This window comes from Cavia porcellus, unplaced genomic scaffold (assembly GCF_034190915.1).
Source record: "Cavia porcellus strain 051 isolate PalLab524CR breed Dunkin Hartley unplaced genomic scaffold, mCavPor4.1 scaffold_14, whole genome shotgun sequence".
NCBI classification, from domain to species: Eukaryota; Metazoa; Chordata; class Mammalia; order Rodentia; family Caviidae; genus Cavia; species Cavia porcellus.
The window spans coordinates 38,593,421-38,617,579 of NW_026947497.1; the positions used below are offsets into that span (position 1 = coordinate 38,593,421).

The following is a 24,159-nucleotide window of genomic DNA, read 5'->3' on the forward strand; positions in this document are numbered from 1 at the left end:
CGGGAAGGTGGGCAGGAAAGATAACAGCATGTGGGTAGGGCCAGGGACTGACATTCTCTGTTCTCCTCAGTAATTTGCTTGCACTGCTTCTGTGAGTCAGCTCAAGATTCCAGGATGTACGACAAAATAACAATCGCACTGCTGTTGGCAGGTGAGCGCAATTTCTAGCTTAATGTTATTATGTTTTAGTTGGGTGCTTCTCTTAGTGTGATGGATATCAAAACATGGGTTAAAATGCAAATTTCTCCCATTTTTCTACCTTATTTAGATGAATAAATAAGTGAGGAGTCTCTTAGATTTCAATTGGCTAGATGGATTTTATTGGGACTTGGGCTGTAATGGAGATATGGCACAAGGGCACCAGGTATTTGTAATGGAATCACCGTTTTCTGGTCTGAGAAGTTTTCTTGGATTCTAAGCCTAGCTGGAAGGAAAAGAATTTTTATCAAATATGGCAAATATACTTGTGTGAATAAATTTGTTGTTTGGTTTGATTTGCCATAAGATTAATTTCTTTTTTGTTTGTTTGTTTGTTTTTGTTGTCTTTTTCCTTTTTTATTGGTACCGGGGATCGAACTCACAACTGCCTGCTTGCAAGGCAGGCGCTTATGCCGGTGAGCTAAATCCCTAGCTCCCATAAGATTAATTTCTAAGTGAAATAGCTGTGTGCTTGTTACTGGGTAGCAAACCAAAATGTACTGTTGCTGAGCTAAGTTCCCAGTCCATTTGTGTTTATTTAACTGCAGTTTGAGGCAGGGTCTCACTGAGTTGGCCAGGGAGGACTTAAACTTGCAGTCCACTTGCTTCAATTTCCTGAAGGGCAGTGAATACAAGTGTGTGCTCCTCGTGGCTGGCTTGGTTCTTAATGAAGGTGATGACAGGTCTATGGTTCTCAGTTTTCAAAAACATAATTTCCTATTTCTCTTCCAAAAAGGAACAAGTCTTAGCATGAAATCATGAAAGAGTTGTTTTCCCTCTGTGTAACTATTACTGAGTTTTGATTCAGGAAATAACCATACCCTTTCATTTACGTGTTGTGTGGCTTAGAGAAAAATCTAAATCAGTTCATTAAAATAAAAAAATTCACATACATTAATCTCCTTAAAACTGGCCTCTTTTGGAGGAGTTATAACTGATGTCCTCTCCAGTGCAGTGTCTCTGTGTTAGAAAGATGCATCCCTGGCATGGAGATGAGGAACAGGCCATGCCCTGAAATGTGTTTCGCTTAGTGACTTGGCTGATACCCCACTAAGGTGGGCAGTTAAGCTTCTGAGCATTCTGTAGACACACAGACAGCATCTAGCAGCTTCTAAGGTTCCTTAAGGCTCAAAATAGAGAAGCGGCGAAGAACCTTAGAAGGAGGAGCAGGCAGAACTGGGTTCAAATGTAGCCCAAAATCTGCAAGTCTGCTGGGTACCAGAACAGATAATTATTCATACTGGTGCCTGCCTCACAGGAAAAGCAGAAGTATTATGTAAAGTAGTCAGTGCACTGCATACGCTCCACTCCAGTGTCTGACACAGCTACACCATTGTTAGGCATTAGTTAAGATAAGCATAATTAATAAGGATTAATATTAAAATAGACACTAAGTATTAGGAAGGTTCAAACCAGGGTAACAAACCTGGGTGAGTAATATCTCACAGTGTACATAAACTCCATTTCTTTTGCCACTCATCTGCCGATGGGCACGTGGACCGACTCTGTGTTAGCTCTTGTGCTTTACTGTAATAAGCATGAGTGTACGCGTATTTCTTCGATGTCATTTTCTTTGGATTTTCAGAATACTCAGTGGAATAATTGGATCGTATAGAAGAACTATTTTTAGTTCTTTTAGAAACCTCATTTTGCTGTTCACAGAGGCTATACTAATTTATATTCCCACCAAGAGAACATGAATTAATGTTTCTTCACATCCTTAATGATACTTGCTGCTTATAAAAAAAGTAACAGTCATTCTAATTGAAGTGAAATGGAATCTCATTGCAATTTTCATTTAAGTTTCTCTGGTGGCTAATCATATTGGGCATTTTTTCATATATTTATTGATCACTTGTGTGTGTGTAGTATTAGGGACTAACCCCAATCTTCACACCGAGCCACCTTCCCAGTCCTTTAATTATTGTTATTATTATTAATGTTATTATTATGGTTCTTGTTGTTATTTTAATTTTGAGACAATGTCTTTCTAACCCAATAATTGCCCAGGCTGGGCTCAAGCACATGATCCTCCTACCCCAACCACCTGTGGTGCATTACAGGCAGGTGCCAACACACCTGGCTGTGCCAACACACCTGTCTTTCTTTCTTTCTTTCTTTCTTTCTTTCTTTCTTTCTTTCTTTCTTTCTTTCTTTTCTTTTCTTTCTCTCTCTCTCTCTCTTTCTGTCTCTGTCTCTGTCTCTGTCTCTCTCTCTCTTTCTTTCTTTCTTTTCTTTCTCTCTCTCTCTGTCTCTTTCTTTCTTTCTTTCTTTCTTTCTTTCTTTCTTTCTTTCTTTCTAACTGCCTATTCAAATTGTTCGCTCACTTTTAATTGGATTGCTAAATTAAGTTGCTGAGTTCTTATGTACTGAGTATTAATCCTCTATCAGATGAATAATCACCGAAGCTTTTCTCCAATTGTATAGATTGTGGAAAGCACATTTTAATGTAATTTCTCCACATTATCTCTACAGCTTATATTTTAACATCAGCATCCATCCTTGCAGCTGCACCTACGAATAGTTCATTACCATCAACTGAAGGTCAGAACTTTAAGTTTTACATAATAAATTTCTAACCATTGTTGTAATCTCTATGCTTTTATAAGTTCTTCTTGTGCAATTTTCTGTTGAAAGTGAATTTGGTAAAGTAAAACTAAAATGAAGGGAAAACACACTTGAAGTTATTCTGGGCGATGGGATTGTCGGTAATTTTTTTTTTCTGCTTTTGAGTGCTTTCTAAATTTTGTACAAAGAGACTCTAATAATATAATGACAAAAAGTTTAAAACGCTTTGAAAGCAAAGTGAAAGAACACAATCCCTGCACTGTGGATGCTTCATTTCATTGTAACTGTAGCTCCTCGACCTGGCAAGGCTGCATGCAGGACCACTTAGGGGGCTCTGGTCCAGAAAAGAACAGGATGCAAGAGTGAACAGAGGAGGTCATCTACTGTTAATAGATTTCCCCATTTTCAATTTTTTATAGGGCTTGTTTCTATTGAGACACATAGCTCATTCCTGAGCCTTAGTTATCTTCTTAGTTATCTCCAGTATCTAAAAATATCAAAACTGTGGCCACAAATAGAACCTTAGGAATCAGAACCGTGCCTGACTCTGTGGTGAATGACTGCAGCACACTCGTAAGCCAGCAAATTCTAGAACATAGTGCATGCTTCCCTCAGCCCCCTTGCACCATGCTTATCCCTGGCAAAGGCCCAAGGGTGCACACAGAGGTCCATGCAGGCCTGACCTCTCATTTTTTTCGAAACCCGGGTCCCTTAATGTTTTAGATAAAACTCAAAATTCAGCAATGTGTTTGGAGTCTCCAAAGCAGAAGATCAGAGTTTCTCCCTATGGTGTGTGCAATCCTAAAAGTTGATGCTACATTTAAACATTTAATAGATAGAATAAGAAAAATAAACTCATTTGATAAAGGGAAGAACAGATTAGATCCCAGCAATAGGTATATGGGAACTGCTCTCTGCTTCCCACAGGGTACCTTTGGGCTGCGTCTTCCAGAAGGGAGGAAAACCTAAGCTAAAGAGAAAACACTAGCCTGGAATGGTGGAAGGAACGAAAGGAAGCAAACCTCGTCCCACAAACCCCGTGGTAACAGCCCTAGTCACATCCATGAGGGCTCTGTCCTTATGACTTAATCATGTTTTGAAAGTCCTGCCTTTCAATACTGTCACATTTGAATGGAAAGAGACTGAGACCATAATAGCTCATCTCTGGATTCCTATGCAGTTGGTTTCTAGTATAGTTAGGCTTTGAATAATACTAGCTAACAATGATAAAACACTTAGTTTGTGTCTGACGCTGCTCTGAATTCCTTACATACATTAATTATTTTGAAATGAAAGGCACATGATTATAATGTTTACCCATTGACCATTTCTAACTGTATAATTCAGGAACCTTTATTTTTCTTAAGGGTTTTTTTTTTTTTTTTTTTTTTTTTTTTTTGACAAGATCTTGCTCGGTCATCTAGATTGGCCTTGAACTCACCATGTAGTCCGTTTGAACTCACAGCAATCCTCCTGCCTCAGTCTCAATACTAAGATTACAGGCATGTGCCACCATGCCAACTTCAGGGGCCTTTTCTACAGTCACAATATTGTGCAATAGTCACCACTATCTGGTTAAAGAACCTCTTCATTACTCTAAAAGGAGATTCTATAGCCATTATCAGTAACTCCCCATCAGTGCTCGACACTCACTAATTTACATATTTTATGAGTTTACCTATTTCATACAATATGGTTCAATGGTTCCTCTGTGAGCTAAATGTAAAATTGTTGTAACGCAGCAGTTCTATTTTTAGGAATATTCCTATGAGCATTGAAAATGGGTGTTCAAACAAAAATATTAATAGTAACACAATTTACAATAATCAAAAGCAAGAAGCAACCCAAATTTCCTGTAAATTATAAATGGAGAAGCAAATTTGGTATATTTGTGTAGTGGAATAATATTCAGCCATAAAGATGAATGAACATCACATGCTACAATATGAGTGAACCTTGTCAAGTTGCAAGATTTCTTTTCATGTTCCTAATAGCCTCTTATTAGATATACAATCCAAAAGTATTTTATCTTATTCTATGGATTGTAATTTTACTTTTGATAATGTCCTTTGATAAAAGCTTTTAATTTTTATGAAGTCCTATTTATGTTCTCTTTTATTGCTCATGCTTTTGATGTCAGATCTAAAAATCCATTACCAAATTCAAAGTTTTGAAGATGTATTCATATGCTCTCCTTCAAGAGTTTGTAGTCAGGTCTCTTATATTTAAATTTTTATTTCTTTTGAGTTAATTCTCCTATACAATGTGAGATTAATATCCAACTTCACTTTTTTAGCATGAGGATCTTCTAGCTTTCCCAGAATCATTTGTTGATGATTCTGTTATTCTTTCACTATTAAATATTCTTGGTATATAAGTTTGCTTTTGGATTCTCAGTTACATCGATTGATATACACATATATCTACTCTTAGAAGGGAATATCACATGTCTCATTATCATTTTTTCATTATAAGTTTTTGAAATCATGAAATAGGTCTTCAAGATTGGTGTAGTTTAGTTTCTAACAATTCCATATGAATTTTAGAGTCAGCTTTTCCATCTGCAAAAATTCATGCAATTTTTATTCATTTAAGTTGGTCAATAAATCCATATGATAAACATTACTATTATTCTCATTTTACTAGGGTGAAACAAAGATACAGAGATTAATTGTTCAAAAATCTCAGTCGGTCCTTTGCTGAATTAATTTGAATGTAGGAAATTCGACTCTGGAGTCAAGGCACTTAGTGGATATACCACAGTGCTATACTTTGTCATATATAGTGTTGTTCAGACTTAGACTTTCCTTACTCTTATAACATTGTCGTTCAGTTTTCTGCTTCTTTTCATTAAGGTGAAACCTGTAGTGAAAGTCTGTTGCACTGAGGTGTAGCTAATGAACTAACTCTGACCATACGACTTCTCTGTTACTCTGTTAGGTCTTTTTAGTACAGGTTAGATTTCTTTTTAAATCTAGGGATTTTTCTTTGATGCTACCACTCATTTTTACATTGTAATTAGCCTTAAAGCCCAAAAGGAAATAAACACAAAGCACAAAAACATGAATAGATTGTGTGAGAACTCAAAATATTTTGTCAGGCAATGTAGCAATGCCCCTTCAAAATGCATGTGTGGGGATGTAGGATGGCATAACAGAGTCTACACTCATTTATTTATTAACAAAAAAAGTTTAAATCAGTAACTTGGGATGTCAAAGCTAACATTGTTCTGATCCTAATGTTTGCTTTTTGCTTTATTGACTTGTCACGGAAGGAGAAATGTTAAAAATTCAGACTACTATCATGTTTCTGGCCGTTTCTTCTTTTGCTTTATGTTCTTTATTGTTATGCTATAAGATTATAATGGTATATATTTATATAATAATCATCATGTAATATATCCTTACAAATTCATCATTGTCATCTTTTTAATGTCTTTGGTTTTTGTTCTTAGTCTAGTATTAGTATTGTGATTTCTAGTTTTGTTTTTATTTGTCTAGTGTACCTTTACTCACAATTTTTACACATTTTGAATTCTTTCATTTTCTTTTCCTTGTGATCTAGTATAAGTGTTTATAATCTGTATGTTTAACTTCAAACAAAGATCTACATTTTCTTTTTTTTTTTTTTATACGGGGGACTGAACTCAGGACCTCATGCTTGGCAGGCAGGTGATTATGCCATTGAGCTAAATCCCCAGCCAAGATCTACATTTTTTGACACAGAAATTTAATCCATATGCTTTTGTGAATTTACAGCTGACACTTTCTTTCTTATCTTTATTCCATACTTTATTGCATATTCTTTGTTTCTGAATATATTATATATATATATATATATTCATAATGTTTTGTTTAGCCTTGTCCTTGTGTATATTCTGAGAAGCATATCACACATTTACTAATAATCTCATTGTCTAATTTAATGTTTTAAAAAGCAGCCTGTCTCAAAACTCCTGAATGTATTAATGGCCCAGCATACACAGAAACTCTTACTGATTTTACGGAATTTATGGAAGCTGGGTAACGTTACTTATGAACTAAATGGCAATGATTAGTGAAAACCTCAAGTATGTCATTAAGTGAATCTTTCAGTACTCCCTCTGCCTCTCTAGGAGCCAGGTATTCAGATAAGAGTATAACCAAGCAGATCAATTTTAAAACAATCAGCTTTGTTGAGAAATGGTGAACGTATGCTGACCCTCACTATTCACATGAACATGTATCATAAACACACATGATGCAAAATTCCACAGAATGATACTTGACCTTGTAATATGTGATACACTTTGATATTTTCTGTTCTATTTTATACACCTCAATTTTTAATGCCTGTGAGAACCAGGGAACTTATTTCATGGCCCATTAGTGCAGAGAAGCAAAGTGTTGCTTGCATGTTAGAATTATCTGAGGGCATCTAAAAAACATTGACCATCAAGCTCTATATCCAGAGATTCTAATTAAACAAATGCAGGGCCTATCAAAAATGAGTGCCAAGATCCACTTTACTTTTGTAAAGTTAATAATAATTTTTATATGTGCTAAAATACATAAATTTTCTATGTGCTAAAATAATCAAAAGAATAATATTCTATGACGCATTATACAACTTTACATTCTACTGTCCATAAATTATTATTGGAAAACGATCAAGTTTCAATTTAAAATGAGTTTGTCATTAATAATTTATGAATACTAGTAATAAAGACTTTATGGCCTGCCTAGCCTAAAATTTCTATTTTCTATCCCTGTGCAGAAAAAAAGTTCATTAACCTCTGCACAAAGGGATCCCAAACTGTAATGTGAAAAACTCGGTTTTCAGTTAAGGATTTCTGAGCTCAGTTCCTGTGAAGAACCAAAGGCTGTGACCTGGTCAGCTTTCACTGGGCATTTCAACTTGGTCTGTTTCGCACTGAAAAGTGCCTAGGATAAATTCATACATGTATGTGCATGTACGTGTGTGTGTGTGGGGGGGGGAGGTCCTAAAATAAAAACGCAAGTTATAGCAACACGCAATGTGCCAAATGCTTCCGCTTCTCAGGCAATTCAGGATAATTTCCAATTGTTTTCCAAAACCATTCAAGTGGCAAATACAAGTAACATAAGAACCTTAACATATGTAAATCTGGACCCCAAATCCAGAAATATGAATTTTATATGTGCTAATCCAGTCAGGGGGAGTGTAAATCTAGTCTGCCGGCAGCTCATTGTAGTCACTGCCCAGACAACACGAGTGACTTACGTACAGGTAGGAGCAGGAAGCAATTATCCAAATTCCTTCTTGTTATTTGTGGTTGTCCCACAAGGGACAGATAATATTAGTGGTATGAAAATTTTGAGATCAAGTTTTCATTTCTAATTAGAGTTCTTTTTATACAGCTCAATTTACTTAAGCCTAAACTTACTGTGCATGGAGTTCAACTATAAAAATAGCAAAATTTTAAAATAATACTGACATAGGTAAAGATTAGAAAATCCCTTTGGTTCTGAGGATTCTTTGGTAGGCAGCAGTAGGAAGGTGGGAATAAACTTGGCTGGAAAAGTGCAATTCCAGACACTGGAAATGTTTGCCTTTTCATATGTGGATTTGCCACCCCAGGTCACCCTGTAACTGTGTGTTAGAGGTACAGCCTTCCTTCTGGTCATAAACAAGGCGAATTATTATTTTTATGTCTTTCCAGTTAGCCCTCACTTGCATGGCTTGCTTGAGAATTAGTTGTTTTGTAATTTGAGAAAAGTGTGATCTATGTTCAAGAATGTATAACGGATGTCCTCCTTCCGTTTATTCTGTGTGGCTCTCAGGAGAGCTTGGCAGATATTTCCAAAGTTAAAGAGAACTGAATTCAGAGTGGGATTCTGTTGCTTAATAGCTGTGTGACTGAGCAAGTTTATAGTGTTTCTGGTATTTCTTTTTGTAATTTACAACTAATAATTAATACATATGAGCAGGCACTCAACAAATTGTCTTAAAGATGGCAAGAGAAGATGACTGGAACACCGTAAGTATAGTAAATGCTAGCTACAGTTCCCTTAGACAAATAGATATGCATAATTATGGAATAGAGTTCCTTAGAAAATATCTATTCCATTACTTTCATATCAGAAATGGAAAAAAAACGGAGGTCCAGATGAGTTCAGGGAATTGCTCGATTCTCTCTCATTTGGTGGCAACTGCAAGACTAACACTTTCTCACTGGAGCAGTGGACAGAAATATGTCTGTCAAAAATATGCAGTGACTGAGATTGCAACTCAGTTATTCTGTCTCTCCTAACTACCTCAAACATGGTTTTGGATCAGGAGGAAAACCAAGAACAGGAAGAACAGAGCTAAGCTACCTAAAGAGCTCAAAGCTCCTCAAGAGGAACTGATCTCTTTCCTAGACCAGTGGTGGCAAACTTGTCGCATGCATGCTGTTTGCATCACTGAAAACTCTAAAAACATTCACCATCACTGTCCCAGGTCATAAAAGCTTCCGGGAAGACTGGACAGAAAGCTGCTATGTACCAAGTTGAAGAAGAAAACAGTGTGCTTACTGGTTGCATGGGACCTGCCAATGCATGCCAGTCTGCAGATGAGCAGAAAATAAGTCATTGTAGTTGACATCTGGCCCTTTAACTACCCCAACCAATAGGCCATGCTCTTTAAGAGCCATTGACTGGACAGTTGAGACAAAAGTCACTGCAGGCTTCCTGCAACACTGTGTTCAAATGTCACACAGAGCACTTTATCCTGAAGAAAGTTTAATTTTTCTGAATTGTAATTAGCTGTTTTGTCCTAATAAAATTTCTCCAAAAGAAAAATGAATGACAACAGACAGTACAGGCATCTGAGTACTGTGTATCCTTACAACTTGACCCACATTGATTTTGTTTGTTATTTGGCACAAGGGCAAAATTGAATTGTTTCCTTAAGGAGATGCTTCATGGCAGTAGACTGCAAGCATCTTTTGGCATATGGAAGGTCTCCATTTATCATTCATTCTTCATAAGACAATGAGGTCTGACAGAAAAGACAGAGCTAGAGATCAGTGGGTATGAATTTTTGTTCCAGTTTTACCACAAAATAACTCTTCAAAATTTCTGTAGATAAATTGATGTTTCCATGGTCACCAAAATGCCCCAAATTGTAACACTTAAAACATTTAGGTTTCTGAATTGGGAAGTAGATAAAGCATTTTGAGGCAGGGCGTATCCTCGTAAGGGTATGCTTTTGCAAGATAAGACTTTTATTACCCGCCAAGTCAGGAGGAAACTAAAATACAGGCAGCAGCTGTGTGATCTGACTTTATCACATTATGACAGGAGCTCAACCACTGGAAGTATTGCCATGGAGCACAACTTTAGGGTATTTGTCTGACAACATGTTTTACTTTTATGCTTTCTAATTCATTTCAGATCAGAAATGTCAGCAGTACGAGAAAGCCATGTGGTCTGCAAGATAGGGGGTATACATGGCTCGGAGATCATCACTGTTGATCACAGCAAATGTCATTTCAGTGAATGAGAACATGAATTTTAAACCAGATGTTTGAGACCTTGCAAATATTTATTTAGATTCACTTTCCTCTTGGATTTTATATTCTTATGAATTTTAGTGGTTTGCAAGCCTTTGCCTGATAGTTCTCCCCAGCATCCACAAGAATGCCCATTATATTTTCCTTTTTATATGTTTAAACTATTTCTATACTTAACTCCTCCTTTATATCTCTTCCAAAACTCAATCCATGCCCCATGAGCCAGCCAATTATTCATTTGCAAGTGTGCATGAGGTCTGGACTTGAGAGTAAGTTTTTCAGGGGTCACTGCAGCTAAATAAATATATGATGGTGGCATAAGGCCCATTCATTCCTGGAAACTTAGTACTGTACACATTTTATCCATAAAAGCAGGAAATTGAGTTGCATTCTAGCTTAAACTGCATTCTTAGTTGATCAGGACAATACTAAACCAAATCTAGGAACAATGCAAAGAGATTTTTGAAAAATGATTAAACTATGGAAACCTAAGCGCTCAGAGCACAAAGAAGTACAAAAAGTAGGACAGACACTCTTCTGGTAAGTTTCAGGTGTTATGTTTAAAGGTTAGAAATTGTCCTCAATGTTTTCTATGAAGTTCACTTGCTCTCCTCCCATATGTGACAGTAAGCTATCCTGTTCACATTCCACATATTTATAAATAGTTTGCAGTGTTTTAGACCTGCATATGCCCACAGATGTGTGTTAGCTAATTAGGTCCATAGGAAACCAAGAGACAGGTAGACACTAGGGCTGATATAATCAAATGTAGCATTAAATATTCTTGGTGTTGTTAGAGGAAGACATTGGAATTTTCTTAAATTTTTCAAGTAGTTTAAGCACTTGCCAGTCCCATTGCTTAAATATAAGATGACCAAAAATTGCATATTTTTGTTAATTTTTGTAAGATAACATAACATGAAATATAATCATGAAAATTTTATGAAATTTCTTCAATATAAGAATTGACTGTCAAAATGAGATCTGTCTGAGTGATACTTGGGATAATCATTACATGAACAAATGAATTGCCAGAGTGACACTCCAGGTAAACTATTAAACATCTGAGGATAGGTAATGAGATATGGCTTTTCTTTCTCCATTCAGATAAAAGATTTTTTTTTCCAACCAAACACTGATCTACTTAATTTGAAACTATTGATCAAACTCTTTCAATTGCCCCAAGTGAATCTTAGAAACCTAGCAAGTTCTTTAAAATTTAAACACTAAAAAAAGAAAGGAAAAGCTTCTGTGTATAATGGAACTGTTGTTCTTTCAGGCTGATACAGTTTTGTAAACTATGGACTTTCACGAATAAGTATCCGCATCCTCCTTTCCCCATTAAGCGAGACAATATGCAGTCCTACTGAAATTCTTAGGCTATCTACTTTTTTCTGAACATGGAGGAAAAATTATGATAAAAGTCATTTTACAACTCAATTACTATTAGATTTTTCAAATGTAATACACATCTCACATGGGTTTTAGGCATTCCTGTATTTTCTTCCTGTGTTGAGGCATGGTAGTCTAATATAAGACACAGTATGAATCCTACTCTTTAAACTTGGGTGCAGATACATTTTTTTTTTATCTTTGAGACTTTAAGCTTTTATTTCTTCTGAACACAAATTCTGCATAGTATTATTTTCCCATGAGGGATAGCTGCTGGTGAAAGAAATCTAATTATTTACTAGAGTGTTAAAATTGTTAAATTCCAAGGCAATTTTAACTCTCTCTTCCCTGAAACATTTTATTTGGCTACCAAAAAGTTACAAAATAGTTTGATCATATATTTATGATTTTTTCACTTTCTCTGACTTTACTGGAAATGGCAAGCATTAAGCTATTAGTTTTTTTTAAGCTATTAGTTTTAAGAGATGTTAAATCTTATTTTTGGTCTTTGTTGTGTCCTTTTTATGCATTGCTATAATTTTCTGTCTTGCTGTGCCCTCGAGTTACAGGTCTTCTTTACCCAGGGCAATGTCATACAGTGATAAGGACCTTCTGAAAGGAGGGGGGCCTGTGTACTCAGGGCCTGCTTATCTGGGTTCCTCCCAGCCACATGGGATCTCTGGGCATGCTCTCCACCCACATGACCCTCCATACTGTGGACAGAAACTTCCTCAACTGAACATCTGGTCCAAAGCCTTTATTGGCTTTCTGCTGCCCTCAGGATGAAGTCTAGGTGCTACCGTTTGGCCAATGACACGGGGTCACTTTTTATAATTTGGCCCAGGACATGTGGTCCTGCAGTATCGCTTCAGCCCTTCCATTTCCTGCTCATCCCCTTCTCTGTTTCTTTTCCTCATGTCCTTCTGCAGCCATAAGAAAACACAAGTTCCTCCAGCCTTCAGTGAGGTCTCAAGTGTAAGAACATTGATGACACTGTGGATTGTGCACCTAAAGGTCTGCAAAGTCAACCTGGTGACATCCCATATTTTTAAAAAAAATTCAACAAACTCTACCATTAGGTCTTTTAAGAACTCCTCCTACAAGCAGAATTGACCACTGTTTTCCTTGTACCCTTTCTTATTCCGTCATCTGAAAATAAGTTGTTAAGACTTCAGTCAAGTATTTGCCTGCTCTACAGTAAGAATTTCTTTGAAGTAGAGCCCATGAATTATTTTCATTTTACTCCTAATAAATAGCTCATATCATGTAAAAGAACAAAAAACATGTATAAATGATTGAACAAATGATTAAGCATAGAAAATGTCCAATAACCTTCAAGACCTAAGAAGCACATATCTAAAGAGTTAATCCTAAGATTTTATTGGGTCTTTCCCTTATCAGCCCAAGGGGTGACAATAAATGAAACTTTTAGTCTAACTTCAATTACGGAAGGCCAGGGAAGAGCTCTCAGTGGTCTCATGTGCAGCTGGGACTTGTGTAAAATATACACAGGTTTTGGACATTGTCAAAATGACTTTGTTTCTCAAAGCAATGTGTTGCCTTCAATGATAGAAATTACCAATGAGAACTGAAAATAACACAGTGAGGTAAAGACAAGGTGGGAAATGTTCCATATGAAGGAAACACACACATATCGTGGGCTGATCAGGTCCTCAACTTACCAAATGAGTGAACAGCAAAGGCTCAAATGAAAGAGACAAGTGGTTTGACTTTAGGGCTTCAGGATTATCAAAACTCTCTCGCAAAATTTGAGAGTCTCTGGGGGCTGAGACAAAGAGGTCTCTGGGCAACCTGTATTTATTTGGATTTCCCCTGAGGGAAACAAGGAAAGTGAGCTGGACCTTGGGCATCAGTTAAAAGACTTCTCCAAGTAGTAAATTATGCTAATTAGGAGAACTTTCCTATGTCCCGCTTGACAGTTATTGTAGGAGTGGAGCCTGAAGCTACAGTCTTTATATAGATAATTGAGGTTGGAGCCAGGCATCCTCTACTGTGGCCTTGTCTTGTCTTTTGAGGCCTCATGACATCATAGGCCACTATAGGTCTCAGTTGGGACCAGTGATTCCTAGAGGTTCACTTACTATGAATCCATAGTCCATCTCCAGACAAGGGGCTTAGGCCTGGGACAGACTCACAAGTAAACATGGAAAGTCATTTTATTACCTCATCTCCATCACAAACAGGCAAAGGTCTGAACATGAGAAATGTGTGATGTTGTTGGTTTCTAGCATGGTTGCAGCCCCAGAAAGAAGGGCAGGGCATCAAGCAATTGAAGAAGGGAGGCAAGAAGGGAGGGTCATATCGTACATGGCTTTCTAGGAATTCACACAGTGGGGCACCATTTATAGAGGGTCACACCTCCCTGATGGAATCCCATGAGACTTCAACACAGGTCGTCCCTAATGTCCTGCTGACCATTAGGCAACCTGGAAGAGGAGATGTGTCTGTAGTCACAGTGAAACTCCTACATGGCTTCACTAAAGCTCTTAACATTTTAAAAATTATTTGATACTGACAAATTTTCTGCTTTGTGCAATTGTTTACCTGTGTATATTTTTTCTTCTAGTTGGAAAAACGTGTGAATATTACTATAATGTTGAAAATATTTTGTTGGTCTTTTACTGGCTTTCACTCTGTATATGCTACTTTGACATTTCTTGGGATCAGTCTTAACACTGGTAATTTTAGTACATTAGCAAAGCTTATCATTCTCTAAGGGGAAAGATAGAGTATTGGAAGAAACATATAAGAACTTTCACAAGAAACCATTAATATTTAAAAATGTAGAGACACTCCAAGTCAAGGAAGAAGAAGAATTTTTAAAAGGATTTATAAGACAAGATAAAAAAATTTCAGGGAGTTTTGGAGCAATGACTCCTGACTCCTCTATTTGGGAACAAACCGACGACCTGGCAGCTGACATGAAACTGGTTTGGTACTCCATCCTTGATTATCCAGACCAGAGGCATCAAAGAATATGTGCTCAGCTGTCTGTGGATTTTCCATGAATCCATGCTTCCAGCTGAGGCATCCAGGTGGCCCCGTCTCTGGGTTAGGTCTAAGGAAGCCTTCCTACTCCAGTTTGAGGCATGTGTTTCCATTGTCCAATGAAGAAATCAAGTCTTCCTTGCCTCATCCGTAAGCCCTTGCTATGTGGACATTCTGAAGCTGCCACCAGGAAATGTATGGGGTAAAACTGTCTTCTATGATACGTTTCATGGGTCCACTTAGTCACCTTAATCTTGGTCTCTTTCTCAATTTTATTTCCTGCAGATTTCAGTCAGCCTACTCTTTCAACTGAAGAAGCTGCCGTGACTCCAGGTCTGTTTTCATGCGTGCATGTGGAGTCCCTGTTGGGAGGCAAATTTCACAGTACCTGACTTGTCACTACGAGGGAACTGTGACAAACACTGAGAAATACAAACTAAGTAGCAGTGCCACCCACTGCTCAGGAACTCTCACTTCTGGAATTTCCCACAGAAATAGTACTGTGAACTAAACAAATTCAAAAAATAGCATGGTAAGATGAATGTAGCATAAAGTACCGGGCCAGACTAAGGACTCTATGGTGCCATGGTAAGAGGGCCGGTTGGCAGACAGAGCTGGCTCAGCCCTGGCTGGGTCTGCGCTGCAAGCAGACTCTGAGTAATTTGCCTTACAGGACTTTGGCCCCTTAATTATAAAATGAAGCCAATGCCCCTTGCCCACAGAGATTTTTCTAAACATTTGGTAAGATGTATGTAAAAGTCCAAAGTTCTGACACATCCCGAGTCCCTGAGAAGTGACAGCTCTGAGCCAAGCTGGGGGCAAGACGCCTTCTCAATAATTTTCTACTGAAAAGAAGATGACTTTAAAAGGCTTGGTTGGCAGTGAAAACTGAGAGGGTCTTCTGTAGCAGGGTCTTAGGGAAAGACACTCCAGGTGTAAAATAAACCCTGAGAGACGACTTGTAGAGTGTGGCCAGAGGATCAGAAGCTAGAAGAACCACTGAGAAAATGTCTGAAGATAAATGGCAGCAATAGATTTTGAGAAGAACAGAAGTCAAGGGAATCAGGCTCAGTGACTAGACCTAATTATTAGGCTTCTGGGTCTAATTAAACAATTTCAGTTTCAAATGACTTCAATGGGAATCAAACATGTTGGTTTCAAATTGGAAAGAATTTAAGGGACTAATGTTAAACATACATGGCCATGAATTGTGCAAATAATGGCCAGACTGCTGGGACAATCACAGCTTTCATGCATAATTAATTCATTCTCACAGGAACCTATGTTAGACATTGTAATACTCATTTTTGCCAAGAGAACACTGAAACATAGAGAAATTAATTAGTAAGATACATTGGTGATGGCTGAAACTCTGCTTTCTCCAAAACCCTCATATTCTGGTACAATAGAAGAGAAGGCAAGTTTCAATGAACCTATCTACATAAGTCCTGACCAATCACAAAATATAAGAGCTTTTGACCACATTGAGACAATGTACCACAATGGTTTTTTGTAATAAGTAAATCTGAGAAATTTCTGTGGTTGTGATATCAAGAGGGTTTCTTAATGTAAAAGAGAACACGCAGATAACATTGAAAGAAATCTAACATGGAGATTATTTGGTTGGGATCTTAAGACAAATAATTATATGAGAAACTTCTACAGACAGGAAATCCAGTAGAACCATTGTAAAGCTCAAATGAAATATAGTATGGGTTTGGAAGTAAACAGTGGCTTGCTATAAAAGAAAATTGGGGCTGGGGATTTAGCTTAGCGGCATAAAGCACCTGCCTTGCAAGCAGACAGTCGTGAGTTCGATCCCTGGTACCGATGAAAAAGAAAAAGACAAAAAAAAAAAAAACTGGAAAATTGATAACCACATAACCTTTGATAGGATTGGACTAGAGTCTGGGTAGACTCTTTGTTCTGTGTATCTTCTTTCTTCTCATCATTTTTACATTTAAATAAAACTCCCAGTAACTCTTGTGGAAATCTGCAGGTGGTTCATTACAATTTTCTCCCACTCTATCCTGTAGCAAAGGGGATAGTTTGCTATTTCTCACCCATGAATGCCTTTTGGATGGTTAAAAGTAAATTCTGAAATAACTGGTGGTAAGACTGACACATTTCCAACTTTATTTTATTAGTTTAATGTTGAAAGTTGAAAATCAGTTTCAAAATACGTTAAAGAGAAACCCACAAAACAATCTAACTCTAAAAAGGTTTTATATGTACCCAATTTATTCTGATTTTTTTTCAAATTTTGTCTAGTTTTAGGAGCAAGACAGCAAATTGCCCACATGTTCTCGGAACCAGGTATGCAAATATTTGCTAAAGAATGATAATCATTCTACTTTAAATTACATATTGCAGTTTGAAATGCCTATGAAATAAGAAGCATCTATTTCAATACAGAAAAGCATGTGCCATTAACTTTGCTCACACAAAATTGTACAAGGCAAAAAAAAAGTTCCCTTTTTAAATTTATGAGAAGACTCTTAAGTTTTTCAAGCACTTTGAAAGTAGCAACAAAATTTTTTAATAATTTTTCTTTTAACTTGCATTTCCCTGGCTTTGTCATCAACCTGCGTAACTGATCAGCCTCTTAAAGTATAAAACAGTTGAGTTTCCTCTTCCCTAATATAAAGAAAGCAAGAAGCTTAAAAATTGTTTAGTTGGCACAACACTAACTATAAATACGGATTACTTCCATCTTGATTCATGTTTGTCAACCCTGGTGGTCATCCGCCTCCCCTGGTGTTGCTGCAGATCTGGCTTCAATTCGTTTGTGTTCTCAGTGTTTTTTGTTCTGTGTTTTGAACTCCCACCCTGCTCTTGGCTGTGTCCGCACTGCACACAAGAAAAAGTCAGTGATGGACTCAAACACCAGCTTCTCTGCTGGGCTGCAGACTGAAGCCAAGTGGGCTTCTAATGTTCAAACTACAAAAGACTTTGTGGCTTTTTCTCCTGTCCACGTAGAATCTTCACATAACTCTTATCTATAATTAAAACAATAAAGAACTCAGGATTTGGAATCAGAACTATGTGACTCTAAATAAAATATTTGGTCCTCAAAGTTCCAAATGCTCTCAGGTTACTGTGAAGACCCCCAATTTGGAAAAGATAAAATACACAGAAAATTTGCAATACTAGTATTTATTTTGTAAACAGGCAAGGTTAGCCTAATTTTACCAATTTAATTTTTCAAGTATTATGTGGCAATTCGTTTCATACTTAGATAATTTTTCTGCTCTCTTTTTTCTCCCACAGTGATGATAGCTATTATCTTGGGGGCGATAGCTGTTATTGTTGGAGTCATCCTCTCCTTTGCAGTCTGTATCCGGCTACTGACAAGGGTGAGAATTCAATTTTTAAATTTTGCATTATGTTCTGATGTGAGCAATGTTAGATGAATTTGGTTTTTTGAGTAAAATTAAAGAAAATGACAACTATTTAAAGTTCGCGGTGTTATGTTTTGGTTCTGGGACTCAAACTCAGAACCTCATGCTTGCCAGGCAGCACTGTGCCACTGAACTATTTCCTCAGCTCTCCTGTTTTTCAACTGGACACATAATTGGATTGAGCTGCTTTGGAAGAATTTTTTTTTGCAACTGAATACTTCTGATGATCCTCCAATATGAATCTATCTTCTTTGTTCCCAATTAAAGATTCGCCCCAAAGTTTTTCTCTAATATGATTTAGTACCGTTTGATGGATACAAATGGAACAAATTTCTGCTTGTAGAATTTATGCACAAAATCTTTAAAATAAAATTATACATTTAGGTATCCTTAAAACTCTTCCTTTTTCCATGTTACAATTTATAAAACCAATATTACAAAGTCTATCCATAAATGCTCAGCGGGAGATTTTTTTATAAAATCAATAAAGCTGTTTTTAAGTCCATATGACATAGATTTACAAAGCAGGTAACTTTTGAATATGTTTAAGACACAGCATCAGAAATGATACTATGATACTGTCACTGGATCTATATCCTATATCCTAATTACTTAGTCATAGAAGTTTGGAACAGTAGGATTTTCATTCACTTTTTAAGTCTTATTTGCTGTGATTTATAGATCATGATCACTATATTCCCTTCACCAAGCTTCTATAGAGGGACAACCACTGTGCAATGGGGCAGCCATAAGAATGCCAGCAAATCTGCTCAACTTCTTGGTCTACTTTCTTTGTAAACTATGTCTATAAGGTGACTCCTGTAATCATTCACTTTTGTGATTGTCATTATTCCACACAAATCTTTCATTACACTTTTAAAAATGACAAATTTTGTTACAGATTAATAAATGCAGTAGTCTATTAACTTGAGACTTCTGTTGTGTGAAAGATTATGTAAGGGCTTGAATATGAGTTTCTTTCTCTTGTCTGCAGTATATATATTGGACAAAAACCATCTTCTGTTTGAGAATATACGGCAAACTGAATTGTTTTGTCTCTTGATCAGTATTCTAAATGCAAAAAAAATCAGAGAATTCATAGTGTCTTCATTTGTATACTTGTGTATTTATGAATTTTTCACTGCTAATTACTGCGTGAAATACAGAAGAGTTCATATACAGAGTCATATTGCACCTACTGAATACCAAATACTATTGAGAAATACAAATAGAAGTTTAAATTAATGTTTATTAATATCTATGAAAGAAATTTATTCCTAAACCACTCTATAAAGTGATTTTCAGTCGAAAAGTTTTGAAAAATATTTTTAATTGAAATATTTTGATTTTTAGTGCCTTTGATTAAAAAATTATGGTGCTAATATTTTTCTGTTGTTTATGTATAGAAATCTCCAATTAGCAAGCCACCTCCCTTGGAAGACACAGGCGAACCTTTAAATTCTGTTGAAGTAGTACATACAGGTTGGTATGAATATGTGCATTGCCTTTAGCTTTTTGGGAATGGAAATGAATTCATGACGATGTCTTTCTTTCTGGATTTTAACACAAGATGGCCAGTTAGTCTTTATTTGTATTCAATGCTACTACTATACTAATTTTAAAGAGGCTGTATTCCTTATCTTAAAAAAGTAGAGGTTGATTTTTTTGAGAAATAATCCAGGTATTTATATTCTAATACTAATTGTAAATATAAGCTGTAATAATGATGGGAGTCTCCATTTTAGCTGCAGGAGAGCAGTTAATGAAATCTGAATAGAGGCTTCTATCTCTAAATACTTAGCCAATCAAATTTACTGCATTCATAGTGGCCCTGGGAAAATCTCACCAAGAGTACACAATTCCGAGCCAACGTGACCGGAAGCATAACTTCAAGTACCAGCTTTTTGGGGGCAATGTCCACCAAGAACAACTTTGTAGAATCTAATGATCAGATAAAAGAGTTCTGATTCTGCTTTCTACAAAACTAATTGAAAATTTCCTCGTAACTGTTAATTATCAAGATAGATCTTACGTTCTGGAAATACCCAGACTCCAGTTGTAATGCTGGGTCAGACATCTAACATCAAAGAACTTGCTAAATTTTCTAGAGCTTGGCATCATAAAATCAAAGCTTGAAAGATCCACTGCAGCTCTCCATGTCTGCAGGATCTCATGCATCAGACTGTCTGGTCAGTTCTTAAAGCCTCGCAATGATTCTGATCCTAGGAAGCCCCTTCTGTTCAGAGTGAGTGGCGTAGCTGTGACTCTCAGCAAAAGGAATTCATAAAACTCAATCTGCAGGTTCTGAAAACAACAGAAGCTTTTCAAGCATCTACAAGATTCCCTTGATTTACTGAGGTTGCCTTATAATCAGACTTGCAGCTATTAAAAAAAAAACCTTTTAAGTATTCATTTTATCTATAGTCTTCCTTATTACACAATAAAATGTTTTGATGTGGTTTTTAGAATGGAGCAATTGCCATTCAAATCTTAATTTTTTATTACCTTACTTTCTATACATTTTCTGCAATTTATTCTGATGATAAAGCAAGTGTGTACTATTTCCTTTGTGACTTGTTTTACATATAGTCTTATATGTTTCTATGGAAGAGATCACAAAAATACACAGCACTTGAAATACAACAGTGGGTTAAAATACCCTTGGAAATTTAATTCAGTGAAGTGCACCAAACATGTATTAAATGTTTGCTGTGGGCACCACACTCACGGTATAAGCAGCAGTGGAATCTCTGTCTTTAGAAGATGAGAGTCTAACAGAGGACACTGGAGTGTGGTCATTGCAGTGAACAGTTCTACGGGAATGGAGGTGACAGGTACCGCTTGCAAAGGATTTGGAGATGGAGTCACATGATGAGTGGTAAAGAGCAGAGGGATGTAACCTAGGGCAGGCAGCGGCAGGACAGCGTAACAAAGCCACTGACGCAGGCAGATGGTGGTTACCCAGGAATCCTGTGCCTTCCTGCATCTGTAGGATTAATGTTCCAGTTCTGTGTTGATGTCTCAGCTCCAGTATATGTAAAGCCAGTAGAAGGTCAAGTGAAAAACCAAAAACCAAAAATACCCTCAGGTTCACTTAATTTCCCAATATTTATGTAAACTAAATTATTAAAAACTATCTTAGTAAGTGAGTGAAAGGTGCTACGGAGCCTCACCTCATGGGAAATGCCAGAAAACACACAATTACTGAAGGTGCTTTAGTCTATTAAGTGTATTGCTCTTAAGTAATCTACAAGACGATTCATATGCGGTTAGAAGTACTATGTCATCCCAATGAGAATTTGAGACATCAGGAAATAATTCAGGGATGGACTGTTCTAACCTCTTTGAACTTGGACGTGGTTGTTTATGCTTAGTGGAAATGAGAATAAATGAATCTGACTCAGTTGCCCATTGTGGCAGCTACAAGTGGGCACACTAGTCCGTTTCTCACAAGGAAGTTTGGAATACAGAGTTCCCATGGCATCCAAATAGCACAAGATTAGAAAACGTCTCACTCCTCTCAGAGCAAAGGGTCTTTCCATTGCTATTTTGCACTTGCTGGGGCATAAACATCAATCTAGCATACATGTAACATCAGTCCAGTTTTCTAACCGGGAAGGTGAGGGTATGAGTTACAATGCAAGAGACCTGCTCAGTGCCTTCTTGTATCTGCTAGAATCAGAGAATTCAGCTGTAAGTTTCTGTGCAGACTTCTTTTAAAAATTATTCCTGAAAAATACTTTATAAACTTTGGATGTTGCCTCAAATTCAAGCACTCATATGTAATTTAACTCATTTATTTACTCTCAGTTTGTGCTGTCAGTGTTTCATATCAAAGTGAAGCACAACCATTTGTTTTCTGTCTAAAGTTTCTGGGATACATTTTCTGAACTTTTTCTGTGTCTTTATTACAAATAATGTCCAATACAGCATCTATGTAACTGGATACCTTTCATTTATTAGTAGCTTCATTCAAAGAGAACCTAAAGACTGAAATATCCTAAAATTTGTGTAATAATTTCCTGTTGTGTTTGAAAATGTCTTATACTACTTTTCTAATGCGTCCCCTCTGATGCTTTACAGAAGAGTGATCAATGAGAATGTGCTCACCAAGCAGAATTGTGGAGAAATTCAACCAAGACACAAGACTTCAGCCAATCAAAAAATGAATCTGGGAATTGGGCACTTCAGTAAATTTTGTAACTGCCTAAATTGTACCTCTTCAGGAAGCAAAAGTTCATTACAGTGAGTTCCAAAGACTCAACCATGGAAAAATATCTCTGCTCACGAATGTGTCAAGATAAAGAACACGTATTTCCTCACATGCTTTTGTATTAGCATAATTTTATAATTAGTTGAGTAGAAATTTTGACTCAAAATTTCAGTTGAGTTGATCTATCTTATTTTATTTTATTCTATTGTATTTTAATAGTGGTGCTGTAAAATGTAAGGCTTGTGACACCTCCATGCAATCTAAGTTATCTTCTCATTCTATATTTTTAAGTTCTCCACAATATTAAATAAGTTAAAGGAATATTTATTAAAAGGATTTATTTTCCTCATTGCTCAAGAGGCACAATATTGTATTACACTAGAGATGCTGACATTTTGTTGCCACTGATTAAACTTGTGCTTGAAAATGCCATAAATGTAAATTATATATAATGGCACCTACATTCACTAGTGCATAAATCAACGCAAAAAGGTTTTGCCATTAAAAAGATGAGACATTGACTATACAATTAGCCCAGGTAAAATAATTTGTCTGGCAGTGTTGCCCTAACTCCTTCAAGGCACTGACTAAGCCACTGTGTTCCCCTGAAAGAGTTATCAACATACATGGTCAGAGTATCTTGCAAAAGAAAGAGGATTAACGACTTTCAAAAGAACTTTAACAACTCTAAACAGACCAAGATGTACAGACTTTACATGCAGGAGAATTCTTTAGTAAGTCATTCTGTGTTTTTACTTAAATTTTTTAATGCTTCTAGGTCCACTCTACATTCTCTTGCCAATAGAGCTTTAGAAGCTTTTGAATGATTCAAATGATGTTTCTAGACATTAACTCCTTACAACTGTTACTCATTTGTAAAGGTACTTAATATAAATATATTTACCTTTCAAAGAAAAAAATCCTGTGATATCATTAATAATAATAATCCATATGGTTTCCCATTGTTGTGTGATAATTAAATAATTATATGTACATGTTTGGGTCTAGAAATAAATTTAACTCCAAAAAGTTTAAAAAATCTAAATCTTACCATACTTGTATGTTCAGGGAAACATTTTATACTAAATTTCTTATTTAATGTAAAGAATCAAAATGAGAAGAGAACATTTCTGTTAGGATATGTTTTTTTAAAGTAGCTTCAAAATAAATTATTAGATTACTAAAAGTGATCCAAGTGTGAAGGTAATTTTAATTGTACTTTTTAATAAACATAAAATGTTCTGCTAAAGACCATAGACTAATCTTGTCTCTGTAGTAATTCACAAGTTGAAAACAACAAGAGATTAGTGGAGTATTCACTGTCAAACAGAGCTACAGAATGTCTACAGTAATTAAATTACACATTGTTTAAACTTCTTTGAACTTTTCCTTATACTTTCTCTGTATTTCTCTCTGCAACTTTCTCCATTTAAATTTGGTATTTGTGGGGTGAAATGACTTTTACTTTCTTTGTATTTTTTAAATAATTAAATAAAAAAAATCTAATAAAGAAATCTGTCCTGTGAATGCAAAATAGCCCTATGGATAATTCAGGTTAAATTTCTTAAGATTGGGTACTAGGATGGGAAAAGGTGGTGATTTGGTTACAATTTTTGTTCCTTATTGCTGGGACTCAGCCAAGGTCTAGATGACAGAAAAATGCATAGGAATGATTGAGGGACACTGTGGAGAAACAATATGAAGAGACCAGAAACAGTGAACTGAGCGGGGGCGTCTCAATGATGATAATCTATGGTGAAAGAGCACATTATGGTATATTCTAAGCCTTTTTCCCATCAATTGTAGCACATATCTCCAATGAAACTCCTAAAAGCCAAGAATCATTCAAATAAAAATAAACAACA

At 36.3% G+C, this 24,159-nt stretch overlaps 1 protein-coding gene across 1 annotated transcript; it reads left to right on the plus strand.

Annotated features, from left to right (window-relative positions):
- Positions 1-24,159, plus strand: Gypa (glycophorin A (MNS blood group)). Its single transcript, XM_063260824.1, has 7 exons — positions 1-151; positions 2,674-2,742; positions 14,966-15,013; positions 16,952-16,996; positions 17,951-18,036; positions 19,488-19,563; positions 22,165-24,159. Exons 1-7 carry the CDS (start codon positions 115-117, stop codon positions 22,170-22,172), a joined length of 369 nt encoding a protein of 122 aa, XP_063116894.1. The 5' UTR covers positions 1-114; the 3' UTR covers positions 22,173-24,159.

Bases quoted from the DNA above. Each gene is read 5' to 3' on its own strand.
- Gypa (XM_063260824.1), top strand. From the start codon at position 115: ATGTACGACAAAATAACAATCGCACTGCTGTTGGCAG. The intron at 2,743-14,965 runs GTCAGAACTTTA...TATTTCCTGCAG, and splicing joins TTCATTACCATCAACTGAAG to ATTTCAGTCAGCCTACTCTT. The intron at 18,037-19,487 runs GTGAGAATTCAA...GTTTATGTATAG, and splicing joins GTATCCGGCTACTGACAAGG to AAATCTCCAATTAGCAAGCC.